The sequence below is a fragment of the Dicentrarchus labrax genome, unplaced genomic scaffold (genome assembly GCF_905237075.1).
Source record: "Dicentrarchus labrax unplaced genomic scaffold, dlabrax2021, whole genome shotgun sequence".
Lineage (NCBI taxonomy): Eukaryota > Metazoa > Chordata > Actinopteri > Moronidae > Dicentrarchus > Dicentrarchus labrax.
The window spans coordinates 27,326,510-27,342,368 of NW_026136713.1; the positions used below are offsets into that span (position 1 = coordinate 27,326,510).

Sequence of the window (15,859 nt, forward strand, 5' to 3'; positions counted from 1 at the left end):
TAGTCTATTATCATCAGGGAAAGGAGCTCTAAGGAGAGAAGAGGAGGAAAGGTATAAAAATAGTTTGACTATCTGAACCTGGGTTAAATACTGGAAGTCCCTCAGGATACTGTCGATCTCAGCAGTAAGTCCATGGGGTCGCATTAGAGCAAGGACAGACAGTTTATATACTGACAAAGAAGCCTTAGTTATTTTGTCTCGCTAATGTTCTGTTTGGAATTCCAGAGAGCCAGACTCCGCTACTGACGGAACCCTCAAGGCTTCCCATTCACCTTGAAACCTGCATTGACTTTAATCTGGAGCCTGTGTTTCTGTTGTCCTAGGAACAAGAGAATGTGGTGGTTTAAATGAAGTTTATCAGCCATGTCACTGTGCTTTTAGAGGCTGTCTTAAGGTGCCTAGCAATGCTATTTGTAGTTCTCTATTTTGAAATGTAAAAAGTGTAGAGCTCAAGTTTACTCAGTTTATTCCAGTGTGAGTAAATGTTATATCCTCAAATGTATGACACTAAGGTTACAGCACAGCAGTTTATGTAGCCATGCTCCCATTCACTCCACTTTAAACCTATTTACATATCATTTATGTGATAGAAAGGATTAACAAATATCCCCCAAAACAGGGACAGAACAGCAATGAAATAAATAAAACAGATATCCCAGTACTTTAGTGATGAACTGATCACTTCATTAGGGTAATAACACCTGTGATACAAGACCTCTTTAATGTTTGTGCTTCAGGGTAAACGAAGGTCCAATTTCATGTCCATTTCCCCAACGTTAAGATAAAAGACTAAAGCACGGCAATGCATTAAAGTAAACCGCTGTAATAAAAGAGAGTTAAGAGTAAATGAATGGCTGAGTACAGTTTGTGCTTGAAGAAAAAAAGACACTGACACAATCTATTTCAAACATTTTACTAAATCAAAAGCAATCGGTACATAAACTGTACAACTTTTAGTTTCCCCATGATTATTTGCACATCATAAATACAGTCCCATTTCCTCATTTAAAGCAATATATATATTGTACATCAGGAAATTGGACAGAGGCACAGAACGGTTACATAAATCCAACTGAACCCTTCTACACTACAGATTGTCTATATTTTAGAAGACGTGTATGTAAACATCCTGCACCAAAACAAAGCCATTATTCCTTTTCATATGCTCTCTGCATTATGGATCTATAAAAGGCACTGTAAATATATACCACTACTGTTTTACATCAGCAAGAATATTGGAGTAAAGAAAAAAATCTTATACCCAAACCTAAAACAAGTTGTATCATGTCTCAATTCATAAAATATATCATTGGAAACTCCTGCATAACAAACAACCCGCAACATTTAAAGTTGCTAATATAACCGCAAACACACATTTCAATAAAAAACAGTGTCTTCTTATTCTGACTGTAAATACAGGACAAAACAAAGGCACCATAGCTTAAGTAAGTCGCTCAAATTGGGTGATAAAAGTACATTAGAACTCATACATGGATTAGGGACCGAGTTGCAGTTACACGTTATTGATGTGGAAGAATGAAGATTATGGCTTCCTTTAAAGCGGACAGATTCATTGGGATGGGGCAACGGGAAAAGCCCTGCAATAGTACCACAATTTGAGATGCTTACTAGAGATGAGACTGTTGATTCAGAATGTGAACTCAAGCTCCAATCCTGAGTTCATCTTATACAAAACGCTGACTTAGTGGAACAGGTTGTTGCAGTTTCCCTGATCTTATTTGACAGGGTGGGGATTAATGGTTGTATAGAAAATACAAGTCTTAACATTCCTGTTCAACAGAACAACATTCCTGTTCAACAGTTTGTCAGAAGGGTTGACAGTTACTGATTCATATGTATACAGCTACATACACGCATAGAGCTGGTGCTTTGAGCTAGCAATGGGGCTTCTGATACTAATTAATAATAAGCTGTAATAAATGATAATAAACATGAATTCAACAAAACAGACAGCTGCTGGATGTCCTTAATCCAAAGAATAAAAATACATTATTTTACTGTGTGCTATTCAGGCAAAGATCCTGAGCACATAAAAACATATGTTGAGCATATTCCAAATGCACCAAATATATTTGGACAGCAACAAACATTGATATATTTAAAAAGTTTAAATAGAGGATAACTGAACGTTGACATCCTCCAACCAGATACTGTGACACTTCAACTGTACAGCCACAGCTTCACAAACATGTAGAGGAAATGATGAGAGCAAACACACCGGAACCTGCAATAAACTGGAACAAGCAGTTTAGTTTCAGGATAAAAAGCAGATAAAAGCTACTGTAACCCCAAAACCTCAGAGGCAGAATTTCTGGTTGAAAAACAAACTACTACTGTGTAATGCAAAAGGCTGTAATAGTTTTGTTATATTTCATACAGTAGTGTGACGTCACTACGTTATGAAAGAACTTAATGTGAACTTTGTAACAACTGAATAAGTGCTATATAAATAATATTACCAGGTAGTTTCATGCAGTTTGGTTACAAAACATCTAAAGCTGGGCCCACATTTGAATATTACAGATCTTTAAAATAAGCTGTCATGAAAAGCTTCAGTAAGGACTGTGTTCAGTCCTGTGTGACAGTATTTTCCCTTCAGAAGTCCTTCAGCTCCAGAAGACCAAAGGCCTACACTGCCTACCTGACTAACTGCTCCTCCCAAAACTCATGCACCCTCCAGCAAAGGCAAATGCTGTTAGAGATAAGAACATCCCGTCTTTGTGCTGTAATGTTTGGGGCGTTATTTAAAAAGGTGCCCTGTGGAGTTTTCATGCAAACAAACAAAAAAGCTTCATTCAGTGTTTCAAAGTGAAGTTCCTTCCTCATAAATCAATTGCAAAGCTGTTTGAACAATTCTAAACTGCATTATCTACTGGCTAGCAGTCTTTTTCTCTTCCTTTTGCTGATGTAGTGCTCCATTTTTGGGAACATTGCGACCACCTGTAGATCAGTGGAAGTGTGAAACCATTAGCAGGAACATGTATTGCTTTGTATTCATGTGCACGTATTAAATCAGAGACCAAAAAAAAAAAAAAAAAAAAAAAAAAAGATAATATAATTCTATATATATATATAGCTAAAAAATAAACTTCACAAGGAACCTTCAGCTAAGAACACAACATTACATTAGTAATTTAAATAATAATAATCTGGCTTGTACTTTGATGAGTTTGACTGGGACAATAGAACATTAAATTAGAAAAAAAAAAAACTCACAGGGGTTCTGATGTAAATCTCACATGGCATTCACTGCAGAAAATGTTTTTCATTGACTCGAACTTTGCCCCCCCCCCAAATCACCCAGCTGGTGTATTTACAAAGCTATTAGTAACAAAGGCTAAAGCTATGTCAGTGATGTTGTCGCCCTCAGCAAACAGAGATTAAGGACAAACTTTAAAAAGTACTTCATCAAAGTGACACATCCAGTACAGGCCTCAGTAGGACATTTGTTCTAGAATGAGATCCTCCACTTTAAAAACGTGACTTTTGTTCTACTGAAATAACTGACAAAACTTTGTTAAGTTAAGTTATGGTAACAACAGGATTGTGGATCACTTGTCTAATGGTGCTCTTTGGAAGGAAGGTAATACTAAAGTTGTCCAGTTGTAACAGTAGAAGGTGACTGGCATTCATATGTCAAAGGACCTGCTACGAAAACATTCACAGTGTATTTACATTTGCTTCTTTAAAGGCACTGCAGTTTGGATACATGAAGATTGATTGTCTGCTTGAGCCGAGCATTCTCACCATCTCCCATTCATTGTTTTAATGATCATTTACTGCTCTCTGGCTCTGTAAACACAGTCTCTCCCACAGGAAAAAGAAACTTTTCCCTTGTATATCACTAGCCTACTATTAGTTACAGTGCAATCATGTTCAGGCACAGTTTGGCGATGTCTTACAAAATAAATATTTGAAGGACAGCATGTAGGATTTTGATCTTTCATTGCTGTTGAAGAAAAACTGTATACATTTAATTTAAAACTAAATTGAAGCTTAAATGAGTTCTGAAGTCCCCCTCAATGCACAATTTCTCAATGATAAACCTTTTCACTTTGTTGCACACATCCCAACCTACACATGATACTTATTTACCCCAACACAGTTTACAGTTCTAGAATTCACAATAATTCAAAATTTAGAGGTGTGGCAGCTTTTTGGCTTCCCTAAGTCATAAAATGAAAATTCTTTAATCTGATAAAGAAAATAGAGGAACTGTTTCAGCGTCAGATTGTCAAATGGAATTAGAACTAACTAACTAACAAAGTCTACATAATGTAGACGGGATGATAAAATAAAAATGTCATGTCATGATTATCATGGCCAAAATAATGGCGATACATAACATTATCAAAATAATCATGAAAATATACTTCAGACTTTTAAAATGGCACTAAAACATACTGGACTCACTTTACCTAACATTTGGTTAAGAAACAAATTTTTTGCATCACAGATTAACACCTGATCTCCCTGTTCTCCCTGATCTCCCTGTTCTGTTTTGGAATTTATACTATTTCCACACATCTTCTCCCCTTGTTCAAAATAAATAAGGAAATCGATTCACAATTATCCCGATTCATGACTGATTATGGAAATTCACCATGATAAATTTATGACTTGTTTTTTCTTTATCACAATAAATATACTACAGTAGATTGTCCCATCCCTAATGTTGGTGGGTGACTGTTCATAAAGTCATTTGGGTGTCACATGTGTGCAAAAAAGAGAAAATGTCCCGTACTGACGTTGCCATTGTGAAGCTCTTACTAGAAGTACTATGTACTTAAGCTGCATTTGCATGAGGAAGAAATGCTCAAACAATAATAAATAAAGAATTGTCTGCTGCACTTATGAAAGGTAGACGCAGGATAATTACACTCAGGAAGGACTTCAGCAATCACTGTAGCCTTACAAGGCACATAGGAAACAATGGACTTTCCTTTTTATGTGAGAGATGTAAACATTGATATTTGGACAGATAAATGATCTTTTCAGCATTTGCTGTCATAATCTCCATTAGGAGTTGAGAGGCCTTGGACGTAGTGGACGGCGTCTTCGATGGTGAAAAACACACTTTTGTTTTCTCCTCCATCACATTCTTTTTTCTCTGGGTAGTATCCCCCTCTTTCCAGATCGTCCAATACAGAGACATTACACTGGGCCAGCACAACCTTGATCCCCAGTTCTCCGTAATCTTTGCGGACCTCTTTCAGAGCATTAACTCCAGCTGTATCTAGAAACAAGATGGCGCTGCAGTCGATCACCAAGCTGCTTAAGCTACGCCAAGATTTCATCAAGGTTACAGTCGTACCGGCTTCAACCACATCCTCTTTCCCTGCAGCCTCCTTCTGCTCGGACTTCATATTTTGGCCTCCTGTAACCTCTTCCTGCTGTTTGTTCTTCTTCTTGAACTTGATAATCCGCGTTTTCTCCTTCACAGGATCAAGTCCTACACACCTGTAGAGCGATTTTTTGAACAAGCTCTGGTTGGCATAATAGATTGGAGCCTCATATCTAAAAACTGCCACTCCGGGATGTGTCCCAAGGCCGCGGTAAGACAACAGATCCTCATAATGCTCCCTGGTTGTAGCCCGGCCAAGCTCCAGGACCTGGGCTTTCTGGGTCCGGCCCAGGACACAGAGGGCTGACACCAAAACCCCCACGAGGAGACCCAGCTCTGTGTTGACCAGCGCTGAGGTTGCCATGGTGATCACCCAGATGGAGGCATCGACATGGTTGACACGCCACATGCGAGGAATGTCCATGAACTTTCGCAAAGCTCCACGGAGATTAACCACAATGATGACGGCTAATACACACCTGGACAGGAAAAGGAAGCAAGAAAATAGGGAAAGGGCAAAGGTCAGGAAAGTCACGTGAACTTGAATCTGAGTCAGCTATAAAGTTTTTAAGTTGCCAATGTAGTCTTTAGCCATTTAAATAGGGTTTCATCTTAGATTTAGTTCCTGGAGGGGCAGGTTGAGATGTTGGATGGAACAGATAATATCAACTCAAGAGACCAGAAAGCTTCACAAATAAAGAGAGAAGGGATGATAGTAAAAGAGATAAGGAACAAAGACACAACTTAATCTGGCCTCAACAGATGTGTTATATTATTTATGAAGACATTCCGTATGTTCCGTGTAGCAGCAAGTGTGTCTATGGGTGTGGATGAAGATAACACCAGCATTGAAGTAAATCAATACCAATCATCAGCTGCAATCAGATCAATAGAGCGTGATCAAGGCTGGCCAAAGACCTAAAGGATCCCCAAATGTGTGACTTGCTTTTTACCTATCTAGTTAGCAATTAACTCATTTTATTAACTCATATTTCTGCTCTTTATTCCTCATTCAAGAATCATCTCTGTAATATTATATAGAAGTTGCAGGCTTTTTAAACATCTGTATCTTCGCAGAGCGATGACCAGCAGTGTCAGCATTAACCCTGAACTACAACCATAGGTTATCAGTATTTGTCTAAGGCTGCCCTTGAAACCACTTTAGTGGTAAACAAGATAAGAACTGCAAGCTCGTTTCTAAGCACTCTGATATGCTAGAACGAAAGCCCTTGCATCACTCCCATCCTGTGATTGTGCACTATATATTATTTGCCTTATTATGATATGGCTTTAATTATACTACCACTGTCAAGAAGCTATTGATCGCTAGCTTCTGTTGATGACAGCATGCAGGCCATCATTCCAGAAATCCAAATTTACTAATCACCTACTAATTAGATGAACTCACAAGAGGAATAAATAAGGCAAGACCTTTTAAATTGATTACTAATTATTTTGGTGTGCTTACTTTTGAAGGGAATAGAAGAGCGGTGCAATAACGAGCAACACCAGCAGCAGGACAAGAGCGCTGACCAGTCCAGACACCTGAGTCTGGCACCCTGTGGACTCCTTGACCAGAGTCTTGGTCAGTGCAGCGCTGGTGGTGAAGCAGCGGAAGAATGATGGTAGGATGTTGCAGAAGCCAATGGCGTACATCTCCTGGTTAGCATCCACAGTGTAGCCGTGCTTCTTGGCGAACATCTCCGACAGTGACACCGTGATGGCGAATCCCACAATAGCAATGGAGAAAGCGTCAACAGCCACATTTGGGATCAGTGTCCACATGGGCAGCTGGGGAGGGAGGAAGCCTGTGGGGATGTCACCAGCCACACCAGACCCATAATCAGTGTTGAAGTGGCCAAAGTGAGAAGCCAGGGTGGCGATTATAACCACAAAGAGCTCGAAGGGAATTGGAGCCTGGGTAAGGAGGAAAAAAAAAAAAACAGACTTGACACACAAATCTTGGATCAATTAAAAGTTAAGAGCCAGTTGGTATGGTGGCCTATTTACGACATCTTGGACTCTTTCTAAGCTGAACTTTGTGAGGTTTAGCTCAACGTCCCACAGCTTTGTCAGTTTTAGCTGCACTAAAAAGGGTAAGCTATATGCCTTCACTGATATTTGTCATCCTCGGTTTAACCCCCTGCCAAGCTTTGGTTGAGCTGTGTTTAGCCTCAACTGTGCTTTGATCATTAGAATTAACCTCAAAGTATAGTTGTGAACATGTTTTGAGGGATATGAAGTCCCACCCAAATTCTCACCCTATCCTTAACAGCAAGAGACACTGACCTAACCCCAGACATGTCTAATCTTAACATAAACATGAGTGGTTTCAAAGTTGCATCAGGGATCAAAGTATTTCTGATTCTGATTCCGAAATGCACCAGGTTGGCTTGTACTCACTCAACCACTCTATATCTATAACGTATGTTTTTTTTTTTATAGCTGTGTCAGTGTACACATAGCGATAGCACGGCTGTAAACTTTACAAATAACAAAACGAAGCAGATAAGAGTGATAGTTAATGGAGGGAAGTGTGACTCCAACTTGTCGGCTGCTCTGATGCTCTTTGCTCTAGTGATGTGAATTTGGCTAAACCTTTTGAACCAGATGGCTGTACAACCTCCTCTACTGCCGTCTACTGTGATTGACTCTTTGGCTGACATTGCTATCAGCAGCCCGGGGGGAGAGATGCTATGTGGTGCGTTAAGATTTTATAACTGAACTATGAGCAGGACATGCACTTTTAAGTTCTCTGACTGTGTGGAATTCTGATGTTTTCACATCACACATGATATTATCATGTAACATCGCAGAAACTGCTGATATTTTTTATAGTTTTCTGTGGCACTGAACTGAAAAAAAAAAAAAAAGGAATAAGTAGATGAATCTTCAGCCAAATCCAATTTGACTTACAAAATTTTTAGTTGGGTACATCTCTAGTATGTTGTGACCCTAGGATGAATCAATAAAGAACCTTTGATTCTTGCTCCGTGAGGACTAAGGTTTACTATTGCAGAAAACAGCAATGTGTTAAACAACTTTTACATTTTGAAACAAAAGCTGTTAGCATGTAAAACTTATATTTAAATCTATACTTTCAAACTGCACTTTGTTTACCTTTAGTTTGGCTTTGAAGCGATCATTGAGCTCCTTGGTCGGTATCAGAATCAGCAAACAAACCAAACTGGTCACCAGGTCACAAATGTTGGTGTTTCCCAAGTTGATGAGCAGGCTGTACCAGGTCTTAAACAGAGTGAACCAGCCCTGAGGTCTGGGGATCTTCAGGCCCAGAAGGTATTTGAACTGGGAAGTGAGGATGGTCAAGGAAGCTCCTGTAGCAAAGCCACTGAGAAGGGAGTCTGAGAGATAGACAGAGACGAAGCCTACCTGGAAAATGCCCATTAGAACCTGAGAGAAAGAGATAAGCATCAGGCAGTTTGGATACCCAGATTACAAGATCTAGTTTGCTTGAGGTCATAGGGAAGGACTGATGTATTTGTTGTTGGTACAGTGCATAAAATCGCCCCTGCTCACTTACCTGGTAAACTCCAGCAGTGAAGGTAACGGTAGCTCCCACTGTGATTGCATAGCAGCTTCTGTCACATTCCACCCCAACACTGTCATTCCCCTGGCCAGCCAGCAGGATGGCACTGCCGTTACTACTGATGCTGCTTTCTGTGAGGTATCCTGCCAGAGCTAACTCCCTATCTACAACCTGACCCACAAGCAGGCAGAGCACCCCAAAAATCCCCACTGAGATGTGTTTAGAAGAGCCTAAGAGGGCGTAGATGATGGAGGAGAAGAAAGATGTATAGAGACCATAAATGGGGTCCTGACTGGCCAATAAGGAGTAGGCTATAGACTGGGGGACCAATAGGATTCCAACAATCAGTCCCGACATGATGTCACCCAGCAGCCATTCCCTGAGCTGGTACTGTGGTAGCCATTTCAAAATCGGGACAAAGCCCAGTATTTTGGATTTAGCTTTCTTCGGGGTGCACAAGCAGTGTTTCTTTATCCGGTGTGACACAAGTGTTTTCCAGTTTTTGGCTGTGTCTTTCTCCACTCTCTCCAGAATGAGAGGCCGCTGCTGGTCGCTCTCAGCTCCATCTTCTGCCGTCGCACAGCAGTCGTCGCCATGAGTCATGATAAAGCCCTTATCTGTGGTGATAGGAAGAAAGAGTTCAGTTTAGTCAACTTTATTTTAAAGAACTGCTAACAGGAAAAAAGAATGCTGTTATGCATATTTTAAAATGAGCAGCCCACTACAGTAACAAGCATTCAGCAGCAGCGTGGAGGCGGGGGGGGGGTCAGTAGGAGCACTATTACATTTCAGGTCAGTGGGTGTGGGCCTGACTGCTTATTTCTGACATTTTGCTGAGGCCAAGAAATATTTCCTCCTATTGATGTTACATCACAATACAGATAAAGATACTTCCCCTTATTCATACAGTTTAACTTATGCTTTTAGTGACCCTTAGACAGAAAGGAAGGCCCTTACTGGTAATCACCAGTACTGAGATATACATATCTACAAAACGAAGGTCAAAGTAATCAGCAATCTAAGGAAAATGCTAATAACAGCTAATGTCATGTGATATGCCATTCCCTCTCTACAGCCTTGATCAATTAAAGGCATTATATAAATAGGCTTGATCTACTTAGTGACTGGATGGGTATCATTTATAGTCATTTATCATGCTTTTACTTGATCATACACATTTTTATGAGCAAATCATTTAGCAGGTCAAATATCTAAACGGTTCAAACTGGGCTTAGTTTGGTTGAAAAGTTCAGTTTTATTACAGACCTACTGTCCTGCTGTTAAAAGAACACTGAACTACTTGAATGTGGAAAAAGTCCAAACCACGTGTTAAAACTGAACTGAACTAAAAGTAACCAAATGCAGGACAAAGAGTTGGTTATACAACGTAGTGAATAACAACCTCTCAACCCAACAGAGGTCTTTTACTCTGCTTTTCCAAACCCTACTAACTGGCATCCTCGCTGGGGATGTATGACTGCTACTCTTCTACCGCTGAGAGGATTACAGTAACGGTAACGAGTTTGCTTTCAGGAGAACTCCTGTGTAATGTTGGGTTAATGAGATTACTGGGCTATTTACAGGCTGTTGAAATGTTGGATAAAAGCGGAGTAACGTTAACTGTCCATTTGTGTATTGTAACGTGTAAAGGTCAACGTTACTAAATGACAGTATCTACTTGTCATTGAAGACCACTGACTTTGTCCCAGGCAGTGTAACTAGCTCCCCTAACGTTACCCTACCATCAGTCCAGGAGCTGGCAGCGTTGCGTTAGCAGAGCTGTGAATGGACACCATTGTAAACAAGTTGTCAACGTGGACACCGGTTCAAACTTTTAGCCAACTACGGTAACGTTAACTTAACGTGACACGCTGCTCTCCCGCTAGGACAAACAACGTCGCTGTTAATGTGTAAAGTCACTGACCTGAGCTCGGACTAGTTGCAGGTTACGAAGTTAATCTTCGGTTGTGTTCAGACACTCGAGTGTCATTCCGCCTCAAATTCATTTTACACTGCTCTGTAGCTCCGTGCGTGATGACGTTTAAAGGAACGTGAGATCTACGTCACTTGATCTGTTGAGACAAAGATGGTCTGTGGCGGAAGATGAATCACTTTGTAGCAAAATAAGACATCAGTTAATGAAAATAAAATATTATGTATATTAAGGAAAATAATAATGCAGAACATATGGCAAAGAAGCTACTTTGTGTGGTTATTACAGTAAGATAACAAGGTTTACTAAAGAAATAAATGAATCTTTGTACTGTAACAAACACATTGCCTCTTCATAAACATTCTCCTGTAACTGCCTGAACAGTATGCCCAGTGTCACAACTCTGAAAACCCTAAACTCCTTTGAACCAATACAAAACATGGAAAACAGAAAAACAGTGAAAATATAGTGAAGTTTCAGTTCACAGGAAGCTGTCTTCTCAAGTCTAAAAAGCCAATCACTCATGTAACTCATGTTGATGCTGGTGATAGGATATCCAGGAACAGTGAGCACTCTTCTTGATTTGTAGCTCTCTGAACAGGCTCTCATTGATTGACACCATAGAAGGGGAATCAGCTGTACAGTTCTCTAGGTTTATTTTGTTATCACCAATGATATGACTTCTGTTCTTGCTGTTTGTTATTCTCTGTCTCAGATTCCTTAGAGAGAGTGTGAGGGTGCCTGGGGCATGACACAATATGAGCTGTAGGAGAAACAAATGAGTGTAATACTATCTTTTTACTATGACATACCAACAATACTGAGTCCCATTGTGTGTGCAACAGGTAACCTGAAGTGAAGAGAAGGGAGGGAGTTTTGGTCAATCTTGGTAACGTTCAGTTATCAATTGAATAAGGTTGATACAGTAGAACATTAACGTTTCATTTAACTGCTAACAATTGAGCCTTTATTGCAGATGTACACAGTAACAAACAGTTCTAAATAGTTGAGTAAAAGGGAAAAAAGAACTTGTTTGTGACATTTTCATGTTTTTTAGACCGTTTATTTGTTAACCCTAAACCACTAATACTGGCAGTTTATATAAAAAAGTATATACCAATGTACTATTAGATAGTTATAAAAAATTAGACTGTTAAGGAACTTAATTAACAACAAAAGTATCAAAATGCCCATTTAAACTTCTCCAACCACTATAATCCATGCTCATGTTCTCCATATGTTCAAAACTTTTGTATGGTTTATATAGTATATTAATATGGTGTGTGTGTGTGTGTGTGTGTATATGTATACATATATATACACTGATTCATAATAGCTGCTTTCATATGCTTAGGGGTGGAAAGCAAAGGAACTAGATTGTGCTTTGGTGGAGTGCTTTGATCCTATGTAACTGACACATATTCAAGAGGAGAGGAATCAACCTTCTTTTAACAGCCACCTTTGAAGCCAGCAGGGACTAAGTAGACCTATTTTATTTAGGGCTGCATGATATGGTAAAAACATCAGATTGCCATTATTTTGACAGATATAGCAATATGATTCAGGATTAGTGTGGAAACAGTCATTTTTGCATTTTCACATGTAAAATATTAAAATCATGACGATGTGAATGTTTTTGGGGTCTGTCCCAGACAAAGATGTTTTCTTAAATGTGAAGAACAAGATTTATCAGCCAGGGTATCTCTGCAGCACTTCAGTACTTCATTATAATCCGCTTTTGATGCAAATTTGACCTTTCTCAATAAAATGCAGCTTCTGTGATTTGCATATTGCACCTGGCCATATTGCAATTTCAGTAATATTAATTTTGCCACCCTAATTGTATCCTAAAATTACACTCTGGGTGAAGCGTCAGTTAAATGCCTCCTGATATGAACAGACATACTTTTGTCTCATTGTCTGAAAACTTCAATGGGTAGAACCAACAAATCACATTTTTAAAATGTAGTTTATAATCCTCCAGCTCATAAAAGCTACATTCTCCTTTAATCATCTTAAATACCTGCCACAACTGGAATTTAAGCCAGTCATCTCACATGAAAGCCTGTTGTCCATAATCATGGATTACAAAAACTGAAGTAAATTGCATGTAAATTCTTTTTATGGATTCTTTTAACCCCCTTTTTTTTCTCACCCTTTCTGCTTTTGCTTTCTGGTTTGCAAACTGTCTGAATGAGGTTGGATCTGCTCATTGAGGTTTAACTAAATATGTGTATAGCTTCTTCTTTTAAAGTGTATAACTATAACTAGGCCCATGTTAAGATGTCTTTATGTGGTATTACTAATAAGCTTTTTTGGTTGAGACAAAAAAAAAAAACATATATGGCTAATGAACAGTATTTCAGTGCAGTAGTCTAGATGCCATGAATACTCAGGACACTGCACAACAGCCCACAAGTGCTATGGGTGAGACAGAGAAAGGAATCCCAGGTTGTGTCATTAATCATTGGAAGGTGGTGTTATCCCAGTGTTGTAATTGGATGCAGGCTTATGTCCACACATTTAAAACCATCCTGGTAATCCTTTTTCTTTTCTCAGACACCTGTGGACTTGGTTAGCAGGACAGAGGGATTATACACTTTGCTGGAGACAACACAAGGACTTCAACAGGTAGGACTGTTTACATTTTAAATACAAAAATCATTTGGATCTTTGATGTCAGTTGTACATTATTATTATAACGTTATTGATGAATTTATACATGAACACTTGAAGTGCCAGAGGAGACAACTAAACCTTGTCCTGGTGTGATAACACCCATGTTAAATAATCTGACCTTAACATTAACACATTAAGATCATCTTATGACATGTATACAAATAGTCAGCTTGGAACAATTGTGAATGTCAGATTTTCCCATAAAAAAAGTATTATTTCCACATTAAAATCATTTAAATGCATTTATCATCTACTCCTTCTACCTCGTTAAATGTCCTGAATGTATTCCTGTTGGACACAGGATGTCTCCTGCTTCACTGTAAAGTCCATTCTCAGTGGACATACACTGGTTGATTCAGCCCCTGTGGACAAAAGCGGTTGTGATCACCGCCCTGTTTCGTGTGATTTCAAAGGGAATCTGATCAAAGACGACCCAGTGGCAGGCATTGCAGCGCGGAGAATAACTATGTAGAAACAGCGTTCTCACTGATGGTCCTGTTTGTTCATGTAGGTCATATGGAGACATCCGTATTAAAGCGAGACTGTTTCATAACCACCTTGTAGTACGTTTGTTGCCTTCTCAATTTGTTTATATTGACAGAGTGACAGGAGACAGATATTAAGAGGTTATCATCTAGAATACTGCATGTAAGACTGCTGTATATACATAAATATACTAATGTGCCCTTCTGTTATGGGTTGTGACAAACCCACAGAGAGTGATCTGTAGTACTGACTGGATTGAGCTTTTGGCATCTTTCAGCTCATTGTTTTTGGTTGTACAGCACATTTGGTGTAAGGTTCAGTCTCAGCACTCATCCACCCTGTGTCCAGCTGCATCAGGCAGCTGTTTTGAGCAAACAATAAAGCTACTGTACATTACCTACCCAGCACCAAATGACAGAAGACAAAGTCAGCAACCAGCTGCTGAAGGAAGTGGAACCTTTAGCGGTGACAGAGTCAAACAGTTTTTGCAGGAGTTGTTTGAGACCAAACCAGGGCTAAAAGAAGAGTGAATACCGGACTTGCATCCATTTTTCTTGTTGTGGATTTTCTCAGCCACCATTTAATTTAGCTTTGAGTGGAAGCTTTTTGCTATTGGATTAGTTTTGTGCAGTTCATTAGTAAGTAGCTGAATGAAAGAAAGTGTTTTGCTAACCATCCAGCCCCAAGCAGTAATACCATCTTGTATTCCTCTGACTGTGCCCTGTCAGCAGCAGCCATGGTGGACGCAGCGGCAGCAGAGCAGTTCCTGGATGCCAACCCGCAGTTCGCCAAGCAGTACTATGACATAAACTTCCGGCCCAAGGTCATCTCAGACCTGCTGGACAGCAACCGGAAGACAGGGTTGGACGTCAGCAAGTTCCACGAGCTGACGACGGTGGAGGAGAGCGAGGTCCTCTTCGACCTGGTGCGGGACATCCAGGACAACCTGCAGATGGAGAAATCTGTCTTCAACCTCATGAAACACCTCAGCTTCATGTTGAGGGCCGACCGCATGAGCCTCTTCATGTACCGGCAGAGGAATGGAGTGGCTGAGCTCGCAACCAGGTCACTGGAGATTTCTTTCAATGTTTAAAAAGTAGCCTTTTCTCTTCTTAACAACACGTCTCACAACGAGGAATGTGATCACTGAAACAGGGATCATGTATTGGTTACAGATTGGCTGTTTTTCACCAGCACCCTGCTTCACATTCATTCAGTTCCACTCACTCACATTTGGCAGCTTAATTAAATATGTTCAAATGTAAGCGAGGTATCTTTATGTTAATGCTACAACCAGGCAACTCCATAAGTGAGTTAGAATGCTGTTGTTATGCTCAAAGGCACCTTGATGAGTATCAAGGGACATTTACACATTGTTTTGTCTGAATGGCAACTCTGCGAAAAGACCAGTTTGATTTAAAAAGGTTAAAAAAAAAAATCTTTTAAGAAGATCTGCTTTAATTGCATGGCACGATCTAATGTTCTTTCTAATCTTTACCTCCAGGTTATTCAATGTCCATAAGGATGCAGTGTTGGATGACTGCCTGGTGCCACCTGACAGTGAGATCGTGTACCCGTTAGATATCGGCATTGTGGGCCACGTGGCGTCCAGCAAGAAGATGGTCAACATTCCTGATGCGGCTGAGGTAGATACCGTGAATATTGTTTTTTTGTGTGTTTAATGTTTACTAGTAATGTGGTACTGGTGTGGGCATTGGAACCACATTACTAGCTCACTGAATCATATACAAAATCTTCCCTCACATACATTTATAGTGGAACTCCTAGGGGCCTATGTTTCCCAGTTCTAGGGTCAGGGTCGGCGCAGCCGGTTAAGGAACTTAGAACC

At 39.9% G+C, this 15,859-nt stretch overlaps 2 protein-coding genes across 3 annotated transcripts in view; one reads left to right on the plus strand and one right to left on the minus strand.

Moving 5' to 3' along the window:
• Positions 1 to 899: 899 nt before the first annotated feature.
• On the minus strand, positions 900 to 10,929 carry slc26a2 (solute carrier family 26 member 2). Its single transcript, XM_051419895.1, has 5 exons — positions 10,837 to 10,929; positions 8,907 to 9,529; positions 8,486 to 8,776; positions 6,834 to 7,282; positions 900 to 5,844 (listed from the first exon to the last, which is right to left on the minus strand). Exons 2-5 carry the CDS (start codon positions 9,513 to 9,515, stop codon positions 5,016 to 5,018), a joined length of 2,178 nt encoding a protein of 725 aa, XP_051275855.1. The 5' UTR covers positions 9,516 to 9,529; positions 10,837 to 10,929; the 3' UTR covers positions 900 to 5,015.
• pde6a (phosphodiesterase 6A, cGMP-specific, rod, alpha) overlaps positions 10,383 to 15,859 on the plus strand; it is a 33,791-nt gene continuing 28,314 nt past the window's right edge. The window contains exons 1-4 of one of the 2 annotated variants that reach the window (XM_051419854.1): positions 10,383 to 10,426; positions 13,405 to 13,476; positions 14,742 to 15,075; positions 15,515 to 15,656. In XM_051419854.1, coding sequence (XP_051275814.1) covers positions 14,747 to 15,075; positions 15,515 to 15,656 — 471 coding nt within the window. In that variant the 5' untranslated portion in view covers positions 10,383 to 10,426; positions 13,405 to 13,476; positions 14,742 to 14,746. Of the gene's footprint in view, positions 10,427 to 13,404; positions 13,477 to 14,738; positions 15,076 to 15,514; positions 15,657 to 15,859 lie in introns of those variants that run through there. The other variant, XM_051419853.1, reaches the window with a different exon arrangement.

Coding starts and splice junctions, on each gene's coding strand:
- slc26a2 (XM_051419895.1), bottom strand. CDS start 9,515: ATGACTCATGGCGACGACTGCTGTGCGACGGCAGAAGATGGAGCTGAG. Junction 8,777..8,906: donor TCACTGCTGGAGTTTACCAG/GTAAGTGAGCAG, acceptor TCTTTCTCTCAG/GTTCTAATGGGCATTTTCCA. Junction 5,845..6,833: donor CTCTTCTATTCCCTTCAAAA/GTAAGCACACCA, acceptor TTTCCTGTCCAG/GTGTGTATTAGCCGTCATCA.